This window comes from Hemitrygon akajei, chromosome 7 (assembly GCF_048418815.1).
Source record: "Hemitrygon akajei chromosome 7, sHemAka1.3, whole genome shotgun sequence".
Classification (NCBI taxonomy): domain Eukaryota; kingdom Metazoa; phylum Chordata; class Chondrichthyes; order Myliobatiformes; family Dasyatidae; genus Hemitrygon; species Hemitrygon akajei.
In genome coordinates, this window is record NC_133130.1 from 69,929,889 (window position 1) to 69,949,115 (window position 19,227).

The 19,227-nt window shown below is 38.6% G+C and overlaps 1 protein-coding gene across 1 annotated transcript in view; it reads left to right on the forward strand.

Annotated features, from left to right (window-relative positions):
* The window catches only part of zdhhc14 (zDHHC palmitoyltransferase 14), a 117,896-nt gene that overhangs the window by 52,569 nt on the left and 46,100 nt on the right, over nucleotides 1-19,227 (forward strand). The window contains exon 2 of the mRNA XM_073051143.1: nucleotides 9,210-9,370. Within this exon, the coding sequence (XP_072907244.1) occupies nucleotides 9,210-9,370 (161 nt within the window). The remainder of the gene's footprint in view (nucleotides 1-9,209; nucleotides 9,371-19,227) is intronic.

The window sequence follows — 19,227 nt, forward strand, 5'->3', positions numbered from 1 at the left end:
AGACTTGTGTGATTGTGGGGGAGCCCAATATGCCTATGTATGGAACCACATGCCCATTCTTTCCACAAGGAAGTGCTGGTCAACTTTCACCAATCATCATGCAGTTTCTGATGGCAGAGGTTGAGATCTCCTTTGCAGTACAGGTATATAACATCCAGTATAAGAACATTGGGGTAGAATCTCATGTTCTTTGCATCCAAACATAGCTTATTGCAACCATGGCTCTATTTTCCCACTTGTGAAGAATTTGAAAATATAATGATTCAGCAAACAGCTGTCCAGAACATTACCGAGATAGCCTGTGCTTTTCCTCAGGACTAGTTGTAGCTTAGTAGAATACAAATCTGCTGTTTGTCAATTCCTTTATCCATCATCCAATTACCTTGGTCTTCCACAACTGAGAAAAAATAGATGATTCTGTTTGGTGTCGTTGCAGCAGGCTGCAACCTTGAGAATGATGTCGAGGTAGAGCTGGGAATTGTAGATTTTAATTTGCAAACTGGTGATTGGTTGAAAGATATTATTAAATAGAATATTGTTTTTGAGGAGGAGATCAAGGATCAATTCATGGAGTAGAAGAAGTAGAAATTCCACAGCTCTGAATAATTGGGTGCAGATGAAAAAGAATATTCCTGTTTTACCAAGATTGGGGTATAGTGAATAGTGAGAAAGGCTATAATGGCTTGCAGTGGGATCTGGATCAGAGGGAAAAATGGGCTGAAATATGGCAGATGGAATTCAGTACGGACAAGTGTCACTTCAGTCGGACCAATCAAGTCTTACATAGTGAATGGTAGGGCACCGAGAGCAGGTAGAACAAAGGGATCTGGGAATCCAGGTCCATAATTCATTGAAAGTGGCGACACAGGTAGATAGGGTAGATAAAGCTTTCAGAACATTGGTCTTTATAAAACAATGTATTAAGCACAGGAGATGGGATGTTATGCTGAAATTGTGCAAGATATAGATGAGGCCTAATTTGGAGTGTTGTGTGCAGTCTTTGTCACCTACCTACAGGAAAGATGTAAATAAGATTGAAAGAGTACAGAGAAAAATTACGAGGATGTTAATTGGACTGGAGGACCCGAGTTGCTGGGAAAGATTGAATAGGTGAGGACTTTATTCCTTGAAAGGCAGAAGAGGAAGAGATTTGATAGAGGTATACAAAATGATGTGGAGTATAGGTAGGGGAAATGCAAACGGGCTTTTTCCACAGTGGTTGTTTGGGACTACAACCAAAGGTCATGGGTTGAGGGTGAAAGGTGAAGAGTTTAAGGGAAACATGAGGTGAAACAACTTCACTCAGAAGGTCATGAGAGTTTTTGCAATGAGCTGTCAGCATAAGTGTGTGCAAGCTTAATTTCAATGATTAAGATAAGATTCCATAGGTACATGGATGGTAGAGGTATAGAGGCCTATGATCCCAGTGCAGGTCAATGGGAGTAGGCAGTTTAAATGGTTTGGCATGGACTAGATGGGCCAAAGGGCCTGTTCATGTGCTGTACTTTTCTTTGAGTCTATGACCAAAGAGATTAACAGGAAGTTACAGAGAAAAGGATGATGAATTTGAAAGGTTAATAATATCTGGGGCTGAAACCAATGTTAGAAATAGGTTTATAGATCATGGAAAATCAGGGGAGGAATTTTGATGTCTGCTTTGAAGTGAGCATTACAATACCCCAAGAGCAGTTTTAAATGTCAGTGGGTTAACTAACAGCTTAGTGGTAATAAAGTAATGCATAGACCTAAGACAGCATAAGATGGGGAAATGAAGCTGGAGAAAGATAAATTTCCTGGGACACAAATAATAAGGGGATGGGGAGGAATCACTTGGGTGAAGTTTGAGCTTGGAAAATAAGATGATAATGGGACCTGAGCAGATGGTGTCAGATAAGAGTGAGCATCAGAAGTGTGTTGGAAGATCTTGTTCCTTGGATCTGAGGGAATAAAGGAGAATAGGAGCTACACATAGAAGGGGAGTAAGAAAGAATATACAGAGCAAATAACTTAATGTGTTATCAACAATCAGAATATCACAGTGAATGGAATTCAAAAGCTAAAAGGTATTTCTGGTTTGAAAGTACATTTATATGTGACTTTTGACAAATGATTCTTTATATGATTCAATAGACCATAGACAGTAGGTGCAGGAGTGGGCCGTTCGGCCCTTCTAGCCAGCACCACCATTCACTGTGATCATGGCTGATCATACACAATCATACCCCATTACTGCCCTCGCCCCATATCCCTTGACCCTGCTATCTATAAGAGCTCTATCTAACTCTCTCTTGAATGCATCCAGAGACTTGGCCTCCACTGCCTTCTGGGGCAGAGCATTCGACATATCCACTACTCTCTGGGTGAAAAAGTTTTTCCGCATCTCTGTTCTAAATGGCTGACACCTTATTCTTAAACTGTGGCCTCTAGTTCTGGACTCACCCATCAGCAGGAACATGCTTCCTGCCTCCAGTGCGTCCAATCCCTTAATAATCTTATATGTTTCAATCAGATCCCCTCTCATCCTTCTAAATTCCAGTGTGTACAAGCCCAGTCGCTCCAATCTTTCAACATATGACAGTCCCGCCATTCCGGGAATTAATCTTGTGAACCTATGCTGAACTCCCTCAATAGCAAGAATGTCCTTCCTCAAATTTGGAGACCAAAACTGCACACAATACTCCAGGTGGGGTCTCACCAGGGACCTGTACAGCTGCAGAAGGACCTCTTTACTCCTATACTCAATTCCTCTTGTTATAAAAGCCAGCATGCCATTAGCTTTCTTCACTGCCTGCTGTACCTGCATGCTTGCTTTCATTGACTGATGTACAAGAACACCTAGGTCTCGTTGTACTTTCCCTTTTCCTAACTTGACTCCATTCAGGTAGTAATCTGCCTTCCTGTTCTTGCCACCAAAGTGGACAACCTCACATTTTTCCACATTAAACTGCATCTGCCATACATTTGGCCACTCGCCCAACCTGTCCAAGTCACCCTGCATTCTCATAACATCCTCCTGACATTTCACACTGCCACCCAGCTTTGTGTCATCAGCAAATTTGCTAATGTTACTTTTAATCCCTTCATCTAAATCATTAATGTATATTGTAAACAGCTGCGGTCCCAGCACCGAACCTTGTGGTACCCCACTGGTCACAGCCTGCCATTCCGAAAGGGACCCATTAATCACTACTCTTTGTTTCCTGTCAGCCAGCCAATTTTCAATCTATGTCAGTACTCTGCCCCCAATACCATGTGCCCTAATTTTGCCCACTAATCTCCTATGTGGGACTTTATCAAAAACTTTCTGGAAGTCCAGGTACACTACATCCACTGGCTCTCCCTTGTCCATTTTCATAGTTACATCCTCAAAAAACGCCAGAAGATTAGTCAAGCATGATTTTCCCTTCATAAATCCATGCTGACTCGGACTAATCCTTCTACTGCTATCCAAATGTGTCGTAATTTCCTCTTTTATAATTGACTCCAGCATCTTTCCCACCACTGACGTCAGGCTAACCGGTCTATAATTCCCTGTTTTCTCTCTCCCTCCTTTCTTGAAAAGTGGGACAACATTAGCCACCCTGCAATCAGCAGGAACTGTTCCTGAATCTATAGAACATTGGAAAATGATTACCAATGCATCCACGATTTCTGGAGCCACCTCTTTAAGTACCCTGGGATGCAGACCATAAGGTCCCGGGGACTTATCAGCCTTCAGACTCAACAGTCTACCCAACAACTCAACAATTTGGAAGTGAGATGAGAAGGTGAAAGGAGTATGCATGAAAGGGGCTCTACTTTATTCAAAGTTTGAGGAGATTTGGTATGTTACCAAAGATTCTTGCAAATTTCTGTAGACTGGAGGGCATTCTGACTGGTTGCATCGCAGCCTAGTATGGAGGCTCCGATGCACAGGATCACAAGCAGTTGCCTGGGGTTATAGACTTAACCAGCTCCATCATGGGCACAACCCTTCCCTCTATCAAAGGCATCTTCTGAAGCACTGCCACTTGGAAGGTGAATTCCATCATTAAGGTATCTCAACATCTAGGACATGCACTCTTCTCTTTACTACCATTAGGGAAGAGGTACATGAGCCTGAAGACCCACAATCAATAGTTCAGAAACAGCCTCTTCCCCTTTGCCATCAGATTTATGAATGGTCCATAAACACCACCTCATTATTACTTTGTTGCTCTATTTACTTTGCAAATTATAGTAATTTTATGTTTTTGCAAAGTCCCACAAAAGTACAAATTTCATATCGTATTAGATGGTGATAATAAATCTGATCCTGAGTGGTACAGTTAAGTTGTAAGAGATGTCTTTGTCCATATTGAATTAAAAAGAGTGGAGACATCCGAGATAGCAAAGTCAGGCAATGCCAACATATTGGACGTGTTTATAAGGAAGATTTAAGATAGGACAGGGAAGCAGAATCAGAATCAGATTTAGTATCACTGATATACTGTATGTCATTAAAAATGCTTTGCGGTAACAGAATAGCACAAGATATATATTTTAAAAATTACAATAATGCCATTGCCTGTAAAGAGTTTGTACATTCTCCTTGTGACTGCGTGCGTTTGCTCTGGATGCTCCAGTTTCCTACAGTTCGAAGTCATACCGGTTTGTAGGTTAATTGGTCATTGTAAATTGTCCCTCGAAAAGACTTGGATTGCTGGGTGGCACTGCTTCAAGGACTGGAAAGACTTATTCCATGCTGTATCTTAATAAATAATAAATAAAAATATTGAATTAGTGTGTAGAACTGGTATTTTCTTTGTAGTTCGTTTGCTAAGCTTGCTTGCATTTTTATAAAATCATCTGTATACATATAATTGTTCAGTGAATTTTTCAGCAATTGTGGTACAGTTACTCCTGTATTTTTTTTAGAAGCTTCTTAGTTTTCTGTAGCAGGTGTCACACTACTTATTTGATCTGGTTACTTCATAGTTACCGTTAATTGTTATCATTGGAATTTTTGTTATTCTAGTCTGAGAAGGAGATGAACATAGTTTTTTTCCCTTTTTCTCTTTTCTTTGTTCATTCTTCGTTCTTGTAACACTTGATAAAATTGCTTAGCAATAGATTTTTTGCATCATTATTGACCTGAAGAACCATTGGATAGCAAAATCCATTAGATCCAATTGTTACAAAATAAACAGCATAAAAGGTGAATTATGAGGTAGTGTTCATGGATCTGGTGGTGGAGCGGAAGGAGCTGTTCTTAAACATAAAGTGTGAGTTCTGTACCTCCTCCCCAATGGAAGTAACACAACGAAGGCATGTCCCAATTGATTAGGATCTTTAATGATGGATGCTGCCTTCCTGAATCACTACCTCTTGAAGATGTCCTTGATGGCAGGGAGGGTTGTTCCCGTGATGGAACTGGCTAAATCTACATCCTTCTGTAGTCTCTTGTAACCTTGTGCATGGGAGGTTTCATATTAGGCTGTAATGCAAGCAGTCCAAATGCTCTGTGCTGTGCATTTGTAGAAATTTGCAAGAGTGTTTGGTAATATACCAAATCTCAGACTCCTGATAAAGTAGAGCTGCTGTGTGCCTTCATTGTGTTGATGGGACTAAAATAACTGGGGTCTCATTTGGTACAGAAATTCAGGATATCCCTAAAATGATTGGTGGTGAAAGCTCAGAATCAAAGTTTTTCAGTGTGATTTTTGCTTTTTGGGATTGAGAATTTTGAATGTCCCTTTCTGTTTGTGCAAATGACAGCTTCTGAGTTCACTTCTGAATAGTCTAACTCAAATTTATCGATTGCATCCTTTTTCTCATCAAATGATGAACAATATGGAGTCTCACAGCAAAGAGACATGAATTGTGGGCCATCAAATACCAACAGGACATGTACGTAAATGGCAGGGACCTCAAGAATGTTGCTATATAGAGAGACCATGGGATAGAAGCACACAGATGGAGAGTGGAGAGCATAGTCAAGACATTCAGTATGTTTGCCTTCATAGGTTAAGGCATTGAATATAAGAGTTGGCATGTTATAATAGAACTGTACAAAACATTGGTCAGCCTGTAATTGGAGTATTCTGTATAGCTCTGGTTGCCACACAATGCAAAATATGTGATCACATTAGAAAGAATGCAGAAGATATTTACCAGCATATTGCTAGAAATGAAGGGCTTAAGAGGTGGCTTTGAGGGCCATAACATTATAAGGGCATAGAAAGGCAGATAGTTGGGGTCTTTTTCATAGCATGAGGAAAATACAGAGGTTAAACCATATGTTTAAGGTGAGAATGGAAGACATTTTAAAGATCTTTTGAGAGATCATAAGGCCAAGTTCTTCACACAAATGGATGGGAATATACTAAACAGTCAGCTTAGTGTACAAATTTTAAAGAAAATGGGTACCTACTACCCTGGCCTTCTAACTAGTAGAGGGTCTATGTTCAGCAAATGGCATCACTGGAAAACAGTGAACTGCTGATGTCCAAACATTAAATATATACATAATGCCCCTATAGTTGGACATCAGCAGTTCACTGTATCTCTTCTCAGTGAGATCAGTAATTGTGGTATTGCTGGCTTTGACAGTGATGTCTTCATTACACAAATTAATACCAAAATAAAGAAAAGCAGGGTTCATAGCATTAATCTCTGCAGATTTCATTGTGTAGTTCCTCCATTCTGGAAGACCAACACTGTACCTGTAGTCTCTGTGTATTAGGAACCATTGTATTCCTGCTGCTGTCCCTTGGATGCAAAGAGGCCATATGGTTTTGACACTCAACAGAAGCCGCCTTTGTCTTTTCATTTGAACCTAGGTATCTTGAGTCACTCAACGAGCTCACACTTTTAGATGTCCTTCCTCCTCAGTGTACATTCTAGTCTACAACTGCCCCAACCAAATGCCCACTAGCCTGCCAATCTTTGACCAGTTAGATCAGTTCTCAGCTCCCTGAAATTAATCTCATTCAATTGTAATTTTTCAATGACCATTCTTCATGCTTTCATAACTAAACATGTTGTCATTTCATATTTTACTGCCTGAAGATAGGGGCAGAAATCCTGATGACCTTATTGCATTTAACTTGGCCATGGAAGCAGTTTCATTTATTTTGAGTGGAAACAGGCATTTTTGCAAAAGGCACTTGAAGGTGTGAATTTGACAGTTTACTTGTGGCTTTAATTTATTTGCCTTTTTTTGGGAAATGGGGAAAGGAACTACCATTCGTTCCTTAGATCAGTATTTGCAGAATGTACCTTAACTTTCACAGTGTACTGTTAATTACCTTAATAAAATCATTGAAGAATGATTTTGATTTCTGTGAAAAAGCACTTTATTTGAACTTTGACACCATGTTAGAGAGGCTTTGTAAGTTTTCTCTTGGAGAGAGAAAAAAGGCAGAATTCTTCCAGAGGTTGGCCAGCAGCTGGTGCTGGACATCTGCAGAATTTTGCCACATTGAGCCCTGTCACTTGATCTGAGTAGCTGAGGGTACTTAGTTTTGTAATGTGGTCATTTACTTTGTGCAGTATTGTGTGATACAGAACAACTTGCAGCTGAAGCAAACATTGGCTTTCACATAAAGATAGCTGATGCTTATCAGCAAGGGTTATGAGAAGGTGGCCAGAAATCATCAGGTCACTACTGCTCTTTAAAAAGAGCAGCTAGTGACATGGCGGGACTGTTTCTTCTGCACCTGTAAGCTCTGTGCCATGTGGTGCACAGGAAATCCAAGATGGGATTCAACCAACCATCCCATCTAAATGGTGTCCAGTCTTCATGATATCAACCCCAGCCATGGGGAGCAGGCACTAAACTTGGTTGCAGAAAGCATGACAGTAATCATCTGACTAGTTTTGGGCATAGGTTCAGGGGATCCAATATACTGCTCCCCTCCCTGGCACTGTGTCATTTTTGGGTCCAGTTTAATTTATGTTAAATTTATATTTTTATTGCGAATGCTGCTATGTACCTTTGGTGCTGCAAGCAACAAGTTTTTTCATTGCATCTCTGCATACACGTACTGTACTTATGCATATGACAATAAACTCAGGTCCATATCTATTTCTAGTTTTAATATTGTTGAGTGCAGATCTGTTGCTGTATAACATGTATACAGGACTGCAGTGCTGTGGACTTAGGTCTGTAGCGGTATAAAACTGAGGCACTAGTTGGGAACCATATTGTTGGGCACTTGTCGAACTTGTAATACTGGGGTACTGTATTAATGGGACTTTGCCTTTTAAATGTATTTTCAAGGCTTTCTTGTCAAGAGCTATTATGGGAAAATGGGCTATTATAACATGCTTTGAATTTACATCAGTGCATTTGAGCTTTAGGGAACTTTGAAGAGGACATGAAAGTAATATGTACAGCCTCCTAATATAGAGTAGAAAATGATTACCCCCTTTATAGGAAGGTGTGAACAGCCAGCTTTTTTGAACACAAGAACAATTATTTTAGAATGTCTTCAGATTTTCAGGTTTTGTTTTTGAAGTTTCTCTGAATGTAATTGCACAATTTGAGGACTGCATTAACTTAAATGATGAATTTTAAGAAGCAGATATTTGATAAATCCTGGATTATGTCATGTCTTATCTTTCACATCATTTAGGCAGTGCCCCATATTATAGGAGACAATTTAGCCTTTTGAGCATCTTCTTTCAAGGTCCTTTATACAGTAGCACTTACTGACTACCCACAGCCCATCACTTATATTTGTAATACAGTGGTGACACTTTTGACACATTGATATTACTCGACAAAGTGACCGAAGTGGTACTGAGATGCTGTAAACAGTATGTGCCAAATTTAATGACTTTATATTTGTTTTGTTAACTTCTAGAGTATGATTTAAATTCTTTGGATAGCAGGAAATGTTTTATGTAATCTGTTATAGTAAGAATTCATTTTAACTTTTATAGCTGTTACTATTTTAACTGTGCCATTTGAGTTGGTTTTTTAGGATATATAGGTCTATTCATCAAGTGATTAGTTGTGTATGACCTGGAAAATTTGGAGAAGGAACTTGATTCCATCATTACCTTTTGGTGGCAGTTGTAATTTCTGTCGCAAAGTTTGGCTCTTCATTCTCAATCCTATCTTTGAATCCTGGGACTACATAGTTCTTCAAGATAGGAAGTTCTGTCACTGCCCCTAAATGTACACAATGATGTGTGCCATTTTAGAAACCAGTTTTAATTTTTTTTATTTATATTTTTAACAGCTGTCCATACCTAGCAGTAAACATCACACCCGTGATACCAGCGATAGCAGGAGTTTTGTTCTTTTTTGTGATGGGAACGTTGCTTCGTACAAGCTTCAGTGATCCAGGAGTTCTACCTCGTGCCACGCAAGATGAAGCAGCAGACCTGGAAAGACAGATAGGTAACAGTGAAGGACTGTCTTTCTGTCTCTCCTCTCTCCTCCACTTGTCTTTTTGATTTTCTATATAAAAAAAAGTTAATCTTTAAAATCTTGACGATTTTTGTCAGGAACAATAGTTGGGTGAAAGCCAGTAATTCCTTGACGCACAGAATGTTACAGTTTGGTTTTAAGTAGTTAATGTTTAAATGTCACTGAAGTGCAGGTCAGAATTATTATTGTGTGCTGTTAGAGCTCGTGTTTGTGAACTAATGTAATGTTTTACTTATAAGAGGACTCCCACACAAAGCAGTATATTTAAACCCGACCTCCCACTGAAAAGTGATGTGCAGACTTGGACTGCTTAGTGCATGCAGCTGCATAAGCTTATGAGTTGGCAATATATGCAAAGTACTTGAGCCAACTGAGATGATCATGTGTCATTTAGCAATAAGTTGCAGTTGTGGTTATTTGCTTCTCAGCAGAAGCAAATGCTTTGCCTCTTTTTATTAACTATGTATTTCAGACATCTTTTGATATTTTTGTCATTTTCCTGAACATTTAAAAATAATTTTTAAAAGTGTCCCTTAATTTTTATGATTCATTTGGATAAATGATGAGCCAGAATACAGTTGATCATTGCATGAGCTGTTGCATATTTGCATATGTGGCTACTACCTTTATATAGGAAGCAGATACTGAACAGTCGCAGGTTTGTTCAAGAGGTTAAACATTCCAGAACTTTTAAACTGTAAGGTAAACCTCTTCTATGCATTAATGGGAATTCCTCTTTTCCTATTCTCAACTACTGTTTACAGTTTAATTTTAGAAATTGATAAACTGAATCCAGAACACTTCTAAAGAGCAGAAGGTGATTGTAAGTAGGGCTACCTTCACTAAATTTGAATTTGTCATTTGGGAGACCAAAACATGGGCGAGAAGTAATTGGTATCTCACATTCCAATTAGCCTGAGTTAATACCATTTCATGTGAAAACAGTGGGATGAAATAATTTTGTAAATTATTAAGATGTGTTAAATCCTCTCAAATCCTTATCCAATCAATAGAAATTCACAGAACCAAGTTTAATTACTTGAGCTGAATCTATATAACAGCAAATTATTTCATCAGGAATTGGTGTAACATAGCATACGTCCATAGGTATATGATGCATGCTTCTGTTTCATAATGTAATCTTGATCTTAAGCATGTTACAGAGAGAGAAGTGAACAGCAATGCTTCACTGGATTAATAAATAATAAAATTCGACATTGAATGACAGGAGTTATCAAACAACTTAAACTTGTTTGGATTAGTAGGTTACAGAAGCATCTTGGTGTGGAAGAGGAATAAGCCTGTATATTTATGGAGAAAAATTTATATTTTGAATGGTTGATAATATCTCTGCCTATAGTAGAGAGATGGGCACATCTGAAACCAGAACTGGATACACATATGAGCCATAAAATGAAATAAAACTGCTGAAATATTTGGTAGTTTCTTTGGAGAGAGGAACAGGATAAATCTTTCAAAATGGGGGATTATGAGATGTGACAAAGGGTTTTATGATGCAAAGGATGGAGGAGTCGCAGAAAGGATAAAAAGGAAGTCTTATATGCTAGAGGACAAAAGAGGTTGAATGCCACATGGTAATGTTTGCAGCTAAAGGTGGGTTATAAAGTCAAGAGAAGAAAGGAAGTGTACATTTGGAGGTGGCGCCCATTAGTGTTACAAGTATGTTAGTGACATGACGAGGACAGGGCCTAGATTGATTCGAGAGCAAGGATTAATATTTTAATATTGATACAAAGTCAGACCATGAGCCAATGGCTGACCACAGGTTGGTGGGTGAATGGGGCTTGGCACAGTTTTGGATAGGCTCAGGATGCAAGTTGAAAAGTAGCCAATGTTCTCATATGTTCCATATTTGAGGTAACAAAGGCATGTCTGAAGATTTCAGCCAGATGAACAGAGATTGAAGTAGTGAGTGAGGTGGAATTTGATTCATTTGATGTTGAACACCAAACATCAGTGGGCACAGCTATAAAGGTTAATAGTTTGTTTTATCTCAGGCAGTTGCCCAGAAAATGAATATAGTAGGTTGTGGATGAAATTTTAGTTAACTCCTGAAAGCAATCACATGTTCTTCCTAATATTTAGTTGGAGGAAGCTAATGCAGAGTAAGAGACAGCATGGCAAGTAGTATGGAACGGAGGGGTTGAGACAAGTGCTGTAAATTGGAGCTGAATATTGGTGGAAGCTGATGAGAGAGAGGATTTTTTTTCACTGGCATTATAGCCAGTAATCAGAAGGAAGTTTTGGAATAAGTAGCCAAAAATGTGTTGCAGAAGAAAAGTTTGTTTTCTACATGATTATCAAGTTGCCATCATCTGGGATGCATTATGTGAAGGAATGGTGAAAGCAGATTTAGTGGTAACTTTAATGGTGTACATGTACTCGAGAAGAAATTTACTTTGCTAAAGAGCAAGAATTTGAGACTAAATGAAAACTCTTGGAGTTTACAGGTCGAATGGCTTCCTCCTGTGCTTCAGGACTCTGTAATACTTTTGATTTTTCCAACAAGCCAACTCTGGCTGTGACTTGATGAAAATCAAAATAAAACACAGTTGCAGATTCTAGAAATCTGAAGTAATGACAAAACTTGCTGAAAACATTCAGCAGTTCAGGCAACATGTTGAAAGAGAAACAGTGTTAATGTTTTAGACCGTAGACCCTTCATCAAAACTGAGAAAGCGAGTTTGTTTTAACTTGCATTGAGGGTGGGGCGGATGGACAGGATAAAGGGAATATTGGTTTGGGTGAAAGCAGGCTTTCCCAGGCGTTTCTACTGTTGCATGCTATTTTGGTACTATAATGTGTATCACAATACCACTGAAACCTTGTTTCATTCAGAATGAGGAAGAGCTCATGTGATATGCTTTATAACACACACACGCACACACACACAAAAATATGCTTTGTTGTGATAGATGCTCAATGTTGTAAAGCTACGTTAGTTTCTTTTCTGTTCGTCAGTGGTCCCCAACCACCAGGATACGGACTGGTACTGGGCTGCAAAGCATGTGCTACCGGGCCGCGAGGAAATGATATGATTTGGCGATATGAAACGATATGAGTCAGCTGCATCTTTCCTCATTCCCTGTCACGCCCACTGTTGAACTTAAACGCACGCGAGGTCATTACCCACATGAGGTCGTCAGTTGCCTAAACGCAGTGATACCCTCGCGCCAGGGATCACTGGTTGGCCTGGAGCGCTGACAGATGGGTTCCACCTCTAAACCTGTTTAGCACACCGAATGTTCGTGGGGAACCTGGTGCTAAAATATTCACGGACGACCTAATTCAGGCTCAGGGTTTCGTAAGTAGCAGAGCAGCTACCTCGCTGCGATCTACTGCAAGTAATCCCTCCAGCCAAGCTTTTATTGGCCGATAGATCCTATCCACCTATAAGGAGGACGGGCACATGCCCTGTCGCACTCCTCGCTCGGTCGGTCGCTCTCTCTGGACTGTGACCACCACGGCCCTGGTACAGGGACCTCTGGCCCTTACCTTGTCCTCTCACTGGTGTGTTGCAATTATTTTATATGTTCATACAAGGAAAATATGTGCTGTGTGCTCAATATTAAATTCGTTAGAGAAACCCTTTTAGAAATGAAATGAAGTGTATTAGCCATTTATAAGTGACTTATCGCCTATATTCCCGTCGTGATTAACGCGCTCCCCCCCCCCCCCCACCGCCGGTCGGCAGGTCCGCGAGAATATTTTCAATATTAAACCGGTCCGCGGTGCAAAAAAGGTTGGTGACCCCTGCTATTAGTAATGCAGGAGAAGACTGATGTGAAAGAAAATTAATACAGTGTAGTTTGGAGGTTTTTTTGCATTGGGTTATTTACTCACCAATTGCCTTGCATTTAAGAAGTGCATTCCAGTACAATCATTCTGGTGTAGTGCAGCTGTCCTTGTGTCCTTGCCTCATTCCCTCCTATCCAGAAAACACATCTGAACAGAAAGAAATCGCTCCAGTTACACAAATGAGTGCAACTCCAAAGTTGATGATGCTCTTAGGTGAACTTCTGCCTTGCTTTTGAAGCAAGTTTGAGATATCCAGTTAGTCTTTATCCTTCCAGATATTTATTAATTCTGCTTTACTTGCTGAGAGTTCCCAATCTACAACATTTTCAGTTTTAAGTTTTAAATTATCCACTTTCCTTAGACTCTGCTCTCTGGAAAAATATGAAATTAGTAAATTAAAATGTACAAAAGGAAACTGCAGAAAATGCCAAGGCATCACAAAATGATTTAATATTTTTGAGAAAGTTTTAATCAGAGTACAATATTCAGTTCTGACTTTATTTGCATATTGTTTTCTGTTCATTTACAGATTAGATAAAGTTGACAAAGTCAGCTTTTTTTCCAATTCAAAATCACCACTGAGTACTTGAGAACAGCTTACTTATGTCCTCAAGTGCAATTAGAATTGGTACCATATGCTGATCTTGACAACCATGAATGTATTCCCATTGTGTTGTCTGGTAGGGAAGTTCAAGATTGTGTGTATCTTGGAAGAGTACCTGCATTGACTTTCTTGGTAGAGACGATAGGTTTGGATTGTTCTGTCAACATTATGTGGTGAGCAACTACAGTGCATTTTGGAGATAGCTCATCTTAGGAGCTTTGACAGCAAAGAGAATGAATGTATGAAGGGGATAAATATGGCATCAAGTAGACTTTTAATCTGGGGGAGGCGAATCAAAAATTCTCGGGTAGCTTTGGAGTTTCACTCATTTGTGCAAGTGGAGAGTATTGCTTTCTGTTCTAATATGTTATCTGGATAGGAGAGTGTGAGGCAAGGATGGAGACTTAGGGGTTTCATTGGAGTGAGATGCATGTCACAGGATAAAAGCTTCTGACCTGTTTTTGGACATAGGAATTGAAATAATTTCATGAGTTCCAGACAGAATCACATCTTAAATATCAATCCTATGTTACAAATAAATAAGGTTGTCACTGATAAATTTAATATAAAATCAGTATAAAAATATTTGCAGAAAGAACAGTTAAGTTGAAGAACCAAGATACATTTAAGAGCAAGCTGAATGAGTGCGTGAAGGAAGCAAATAGAAGGATATAATAATATTTGAGATGAAGGAAGGTGGAAAGAGGGAAAAGGAGTGTTATCAACCACCAATATAGATCCTTGAGAACAAACCTACATCATTCTATGTTACTGACCTATAGACTACTTGGTATTTTCTATGAACAAATTTGAAATAACTTGATCTCTCAGTATGTAGAATCACTAAATGTCTACTGGCATTGGTTTCATCTGCAAGGAGGCATAAGAAATGGTAATTAAGCACTTGCAGTGACTTGCCTTGAAAAGGCACTGGAGATATTATTCATAATTGTTGGTTAGAGCATAGAAGACAGCCAGTATGTTCAAGGTGAAGCTGGCTTCATCAAGCCAATGCAGCCAGGCATAATTTCCTGCCTTCTCCTTGTACCCCACAGATTTCTTTCCTTTCAAATTTCTAGAAACGAGGTAAGAAATTAAAATGCAGGACATTGAATGTCTGGATTCCCAGGGCAACATTTCATTGAGTCCTGTAGTAGAAAGATAGGTCAGATGAATGTGTGACTGATGGGCTTATGAAGGGGACAGAGATTTAGGTTCTTGGATTATTGGGATTTGTTCTGGTGCAGAGGCGACCTCCTCTTGGGGAGCAAGGTGGGCCAAGACTGAAGCAGCAGTTGGGGCGCACTTTGGGTCTACTGACCCATAGCTTTAAAATAGTTGTGGGGCAAAAAATCAGAACAGTTCCACAGGTTGAAGACCTGGCTGGAGCAGGGCCAAATTTGAGGGCATAAGGCAAGATCTAACTGGTGTTGATTGTTCAAAGTGGGAAGCTTTTAAAAGGGTCATATCAAGAGTTCAGGGGCAGCACATTTTTTTCGGGTGAAGGGTAGAGATACCAAGTTCAGGGAACCTTGCCTAACGAGAAATATTCAGGCTCTGGTAAGGAAAAAGAAGGAAGCATACATTGTCTTGAGACAGCTGAGTGCAAAGAATCCTGAATTAATATAAACAAGTTTAAGACCTTCTAAAAGGCAAATCAAGAGGTCAAAAAAGAAGCTATGGGTTGGTTTTGGCAGGCATGGTTAAAGGTATTCCCAAAAGGTACTTCAGTTACATGAATATCTTCTCACGCACAAAAAGATAACTGGAGAAAGTGGAGGTCCTCTGAAAGACCATCTGGTTTTTAAGAGAAACAACACACACAAAATGCTGGTGGAACACAGCAGGCCAGGCAGCGTCTATAAGGAGAAGCACTGTCGACGTTTCGGGCCGAGACCCTTCGTCAGAACTCATTTTTAAGAGGATGTTTTTGTGACTGAGATTCTTATTATCTCTCTCGGTGTGTGCTATGGAAATTAACGTGGGTGCCAAAGAGATGAGGGTAATAAGTAATGAAAGGGTATTTGCAGCCTTAAAGTCCATCAAGGTGGGCAAGTTCCCTGGGCCTGACCAAGTTCACCCTGTCCCGCACGGCTGCACTCCCTGGACTTTATAGGACGCTAGAGAAAAAACATCACAAAGGCCGTGGAGAGACATTTGCTTTGTCATTGTCCCTGGTGAAGTTCCAGGAGGCTGTATAATGTTTTTCCATTGTTCAAGAAAGATAGCAGTCCAGGGGACACTTCAGCATGACTTCAGTTGTAGGGAAATATCCAAAGGGCAAGATCTTTACTCATTATTTATGTAAGTTATTTATATATGAATGTGCATGTCATGGTTAGCAGTTTGCTGATGTGACTAAATTAAGGGATCTTATTGATAGTGAAGCAGGTTACAATGAATTACAAAGAGATCTTGATCAATAATCAGAGATGGGCTGAGCCAAATGGATTTGAATTTAGGTAAGTGTGAGGTGATGCATTTTGGACAGTCAAACCAGGATAGGGCATACAATGAATGGCAGGGCACTGACAAGAGTTGTGGAACAGAGACTGGAACCACAAATGTACAGTTTGCTGAAAGTGACCTCACAAGTAGACAACATGGTGAAAAAAACACATGTAGCATGCTGGCCATCAACAATGAGGGCAAAGAGTTTTGGATTAGGGACATCATTTTGCAGTTATGTAAGCCATTGGTGAGACTGCACTTAGAGTATTGCATATAGTTTGATCATAGGAAAGACTTTGTCACGCTGGTAGGGGTGCAGAACAGATTTATGAGAGTGCCATCTGGACTGGAGGGCCTGAGTTCAGAGTTCAAAATAAATTTATTATTAAAACCATACATCACTGTGTAAACCTTGAGATTCATTTTCTTGCGGGCATACTCAATAAATCCAGAGAATAATAACCATAACAGATCCATTGAAAGACCACACCAACATGGGCATTCTACCATATGAAAGTCAAATTGTGGAAATATAAAAAGAAGAAAATAATAATAATAATAAATAAATAAATAAACAAACAATAAATATTGAGAATGTGAGATGAAGAGTTCCCATTGTTTGTGGGAACTTTTCAATGATGGAGAATGTGAAGTTACCACTTTGGTTCAAAAGCCTGATGGTTGAGATGTAATAACTGTTCCTGAGTCTTGTGGTGCAAGTCCTGAAGCTCCAGTACCTTCTTCGCAATGGCATTCACAAGAAGAGAGCATGTCCTGGGTGGTGGGGGTCAGTGCTTTCCTGTGACAGTATTTCGTGTGGAGGGCTGTATCCGTGATGGACTGGGCTGTATCCACTACTTTTTGCAGCATTTTTGTAGGGAGAGGTTAGCCACACTGGATCTTTATTCCTTGGAGTGCAGGAGAATAATGGTGACCTCAAAAAAGTTTATAAAATCAGAAAGGGTATGGATAAAGGTTGAGGACAGTAATGGTCTTTGCCAAAGCTAGAGAGCACAGATAAAAGATAATGGGGAGACATTTTAAAGGAGTCCTGGAAAGTAACACCTTTACCCAGAGTATAGTGAGTACCGAGAAAAGGGTTTTTTAAAAATATTTATTTATTTATTTATTAAATTTTTAGAAAATTACAAAGAATAAATGTAATGAAAAATTAGTAAGAAAAATAAAAATAATATTAATCCTCCCCCCTCCCCTTAACCCTCCCCCCCCCCTAACCCTTATCTAAAGAAAGAAAAAAAAAGAAAGAAGAAAAAGATTGCCTGGATATCGGAGGATCCCCACATGCTCCATGGAGTTCAAAATAATTTTAATATTTATTTTTACTTTCCCCAGTTACTTTATAATTTTATCTTCAAAGGACCTATATATTTAATCCCATCTTTTGTAGGTATGGGAGCCAAATTTTCAAAAATATATCATATTCCTTAGATTATATGTAATTTTTTCAAGTGGAAAACAACTATATATTTCATTATTCCAACGATCCATAGTTAAATATAAATCAGATTTCCAAGTAATTTAACTTTTTTAGCTACTGCCAATGCAATTTTTATAAATTTTTTCTGATACTTATTCAAATCTAAGTTTCGGTATTGTCCCTTCAATATCTCCTAATAAAAATAATATTGAACTATGTGGGAGTTGTACGCCAGTAATTTGTTCCAATAAAAGTCTTAGATTTATCCAAAATGGTTGAATTTTAAAACAAGACCAAGTAGAATGTAAAAAAGTACCAATTTCTTGATTACATCGAAAACATTGGTCAGACATATTTGAATTTAATCTATTTATTTTCTGTGGTGTTATATATAATTGATGTAAAAAATTTGATGTAGAAATGGTTGTTACAAAAATTCATTGAGTATTTCCAGTAAGCAATTCTGTCTTATATACAATATTATTTTTCCTTGTTCTTCTAACAGAACTGTTAACATTTTTCTTCAAGTTTTTGCTTGGTTTCCCATATATATATATATATTAAAAAAAATCTTCTGGTATATTTTCTCCTATCTTGTCTAACTCTATTCTAATCCATGCCAGTTTATCTTCATCAAAAAAAGATGCAATAAATCTAAGTTGATTTGCTTTATAATAATTCTTAAAGTTTAGGAGTTGTAACCCTCCTAGGTCAAATTTCCATGTCAATTTTTCCAATGATATTCTTGACATCTTACCTTTCCAAAGAAACTTCCTCACACATTTATTCGACTCTTGAAAAACTTCTGCGGCAGTTGTATTGGTAATGTTTGGAATAAATACTGTAATCTAGGAAATATATTCATTTTTACAGCATTGACTCTACCTACTAATGTTATTGGTAACATCATCCATTTATCAAGATCTTCTTGAATTTTTTTCAATAATGGCAAATAATTCAATTTATTTGAATTATATCGTTATCAACTCTTATACCTAAATAATTTATACCATTTATCGGCCATCTAAATTGAGTTACTAATCGACATTGACTATAATCTCCTTTAGTAAGGGATAGAATTTCACTTTTATCCCAGTTTATTTTATACCCTGATATTTTCGCCTATTCTTCCAATCCAGAAGACAATTTACGCAACAAATGCAATGGGTTTGTTAGATAAATCAGAACATCATCAGCAAATAGATTAATCTTGTATTCCCCCGGTTAACTCTGAAACCCATAATATCTGAGTTGATTCTAATTAATTCAGCTAATGGTTCTATCACCAATACAAATAGAGCAGGTGATAGTGGACAACCTTGTCTAGTTGACCTTGTTAACTGAAATGATGTTGAAATTTGGCTGTTTGTCACTACTTTAGCTTTGGGACTAGTATTTAAGGTTTTAATCCAATTTATAAAAGATACTCCTAACCCATATTTTTACAAAACCTTAAATAAAAAATCCCATTCCAATCTATCAAATGCTTTTTCTGTATCCAAAGCAACTGCCACG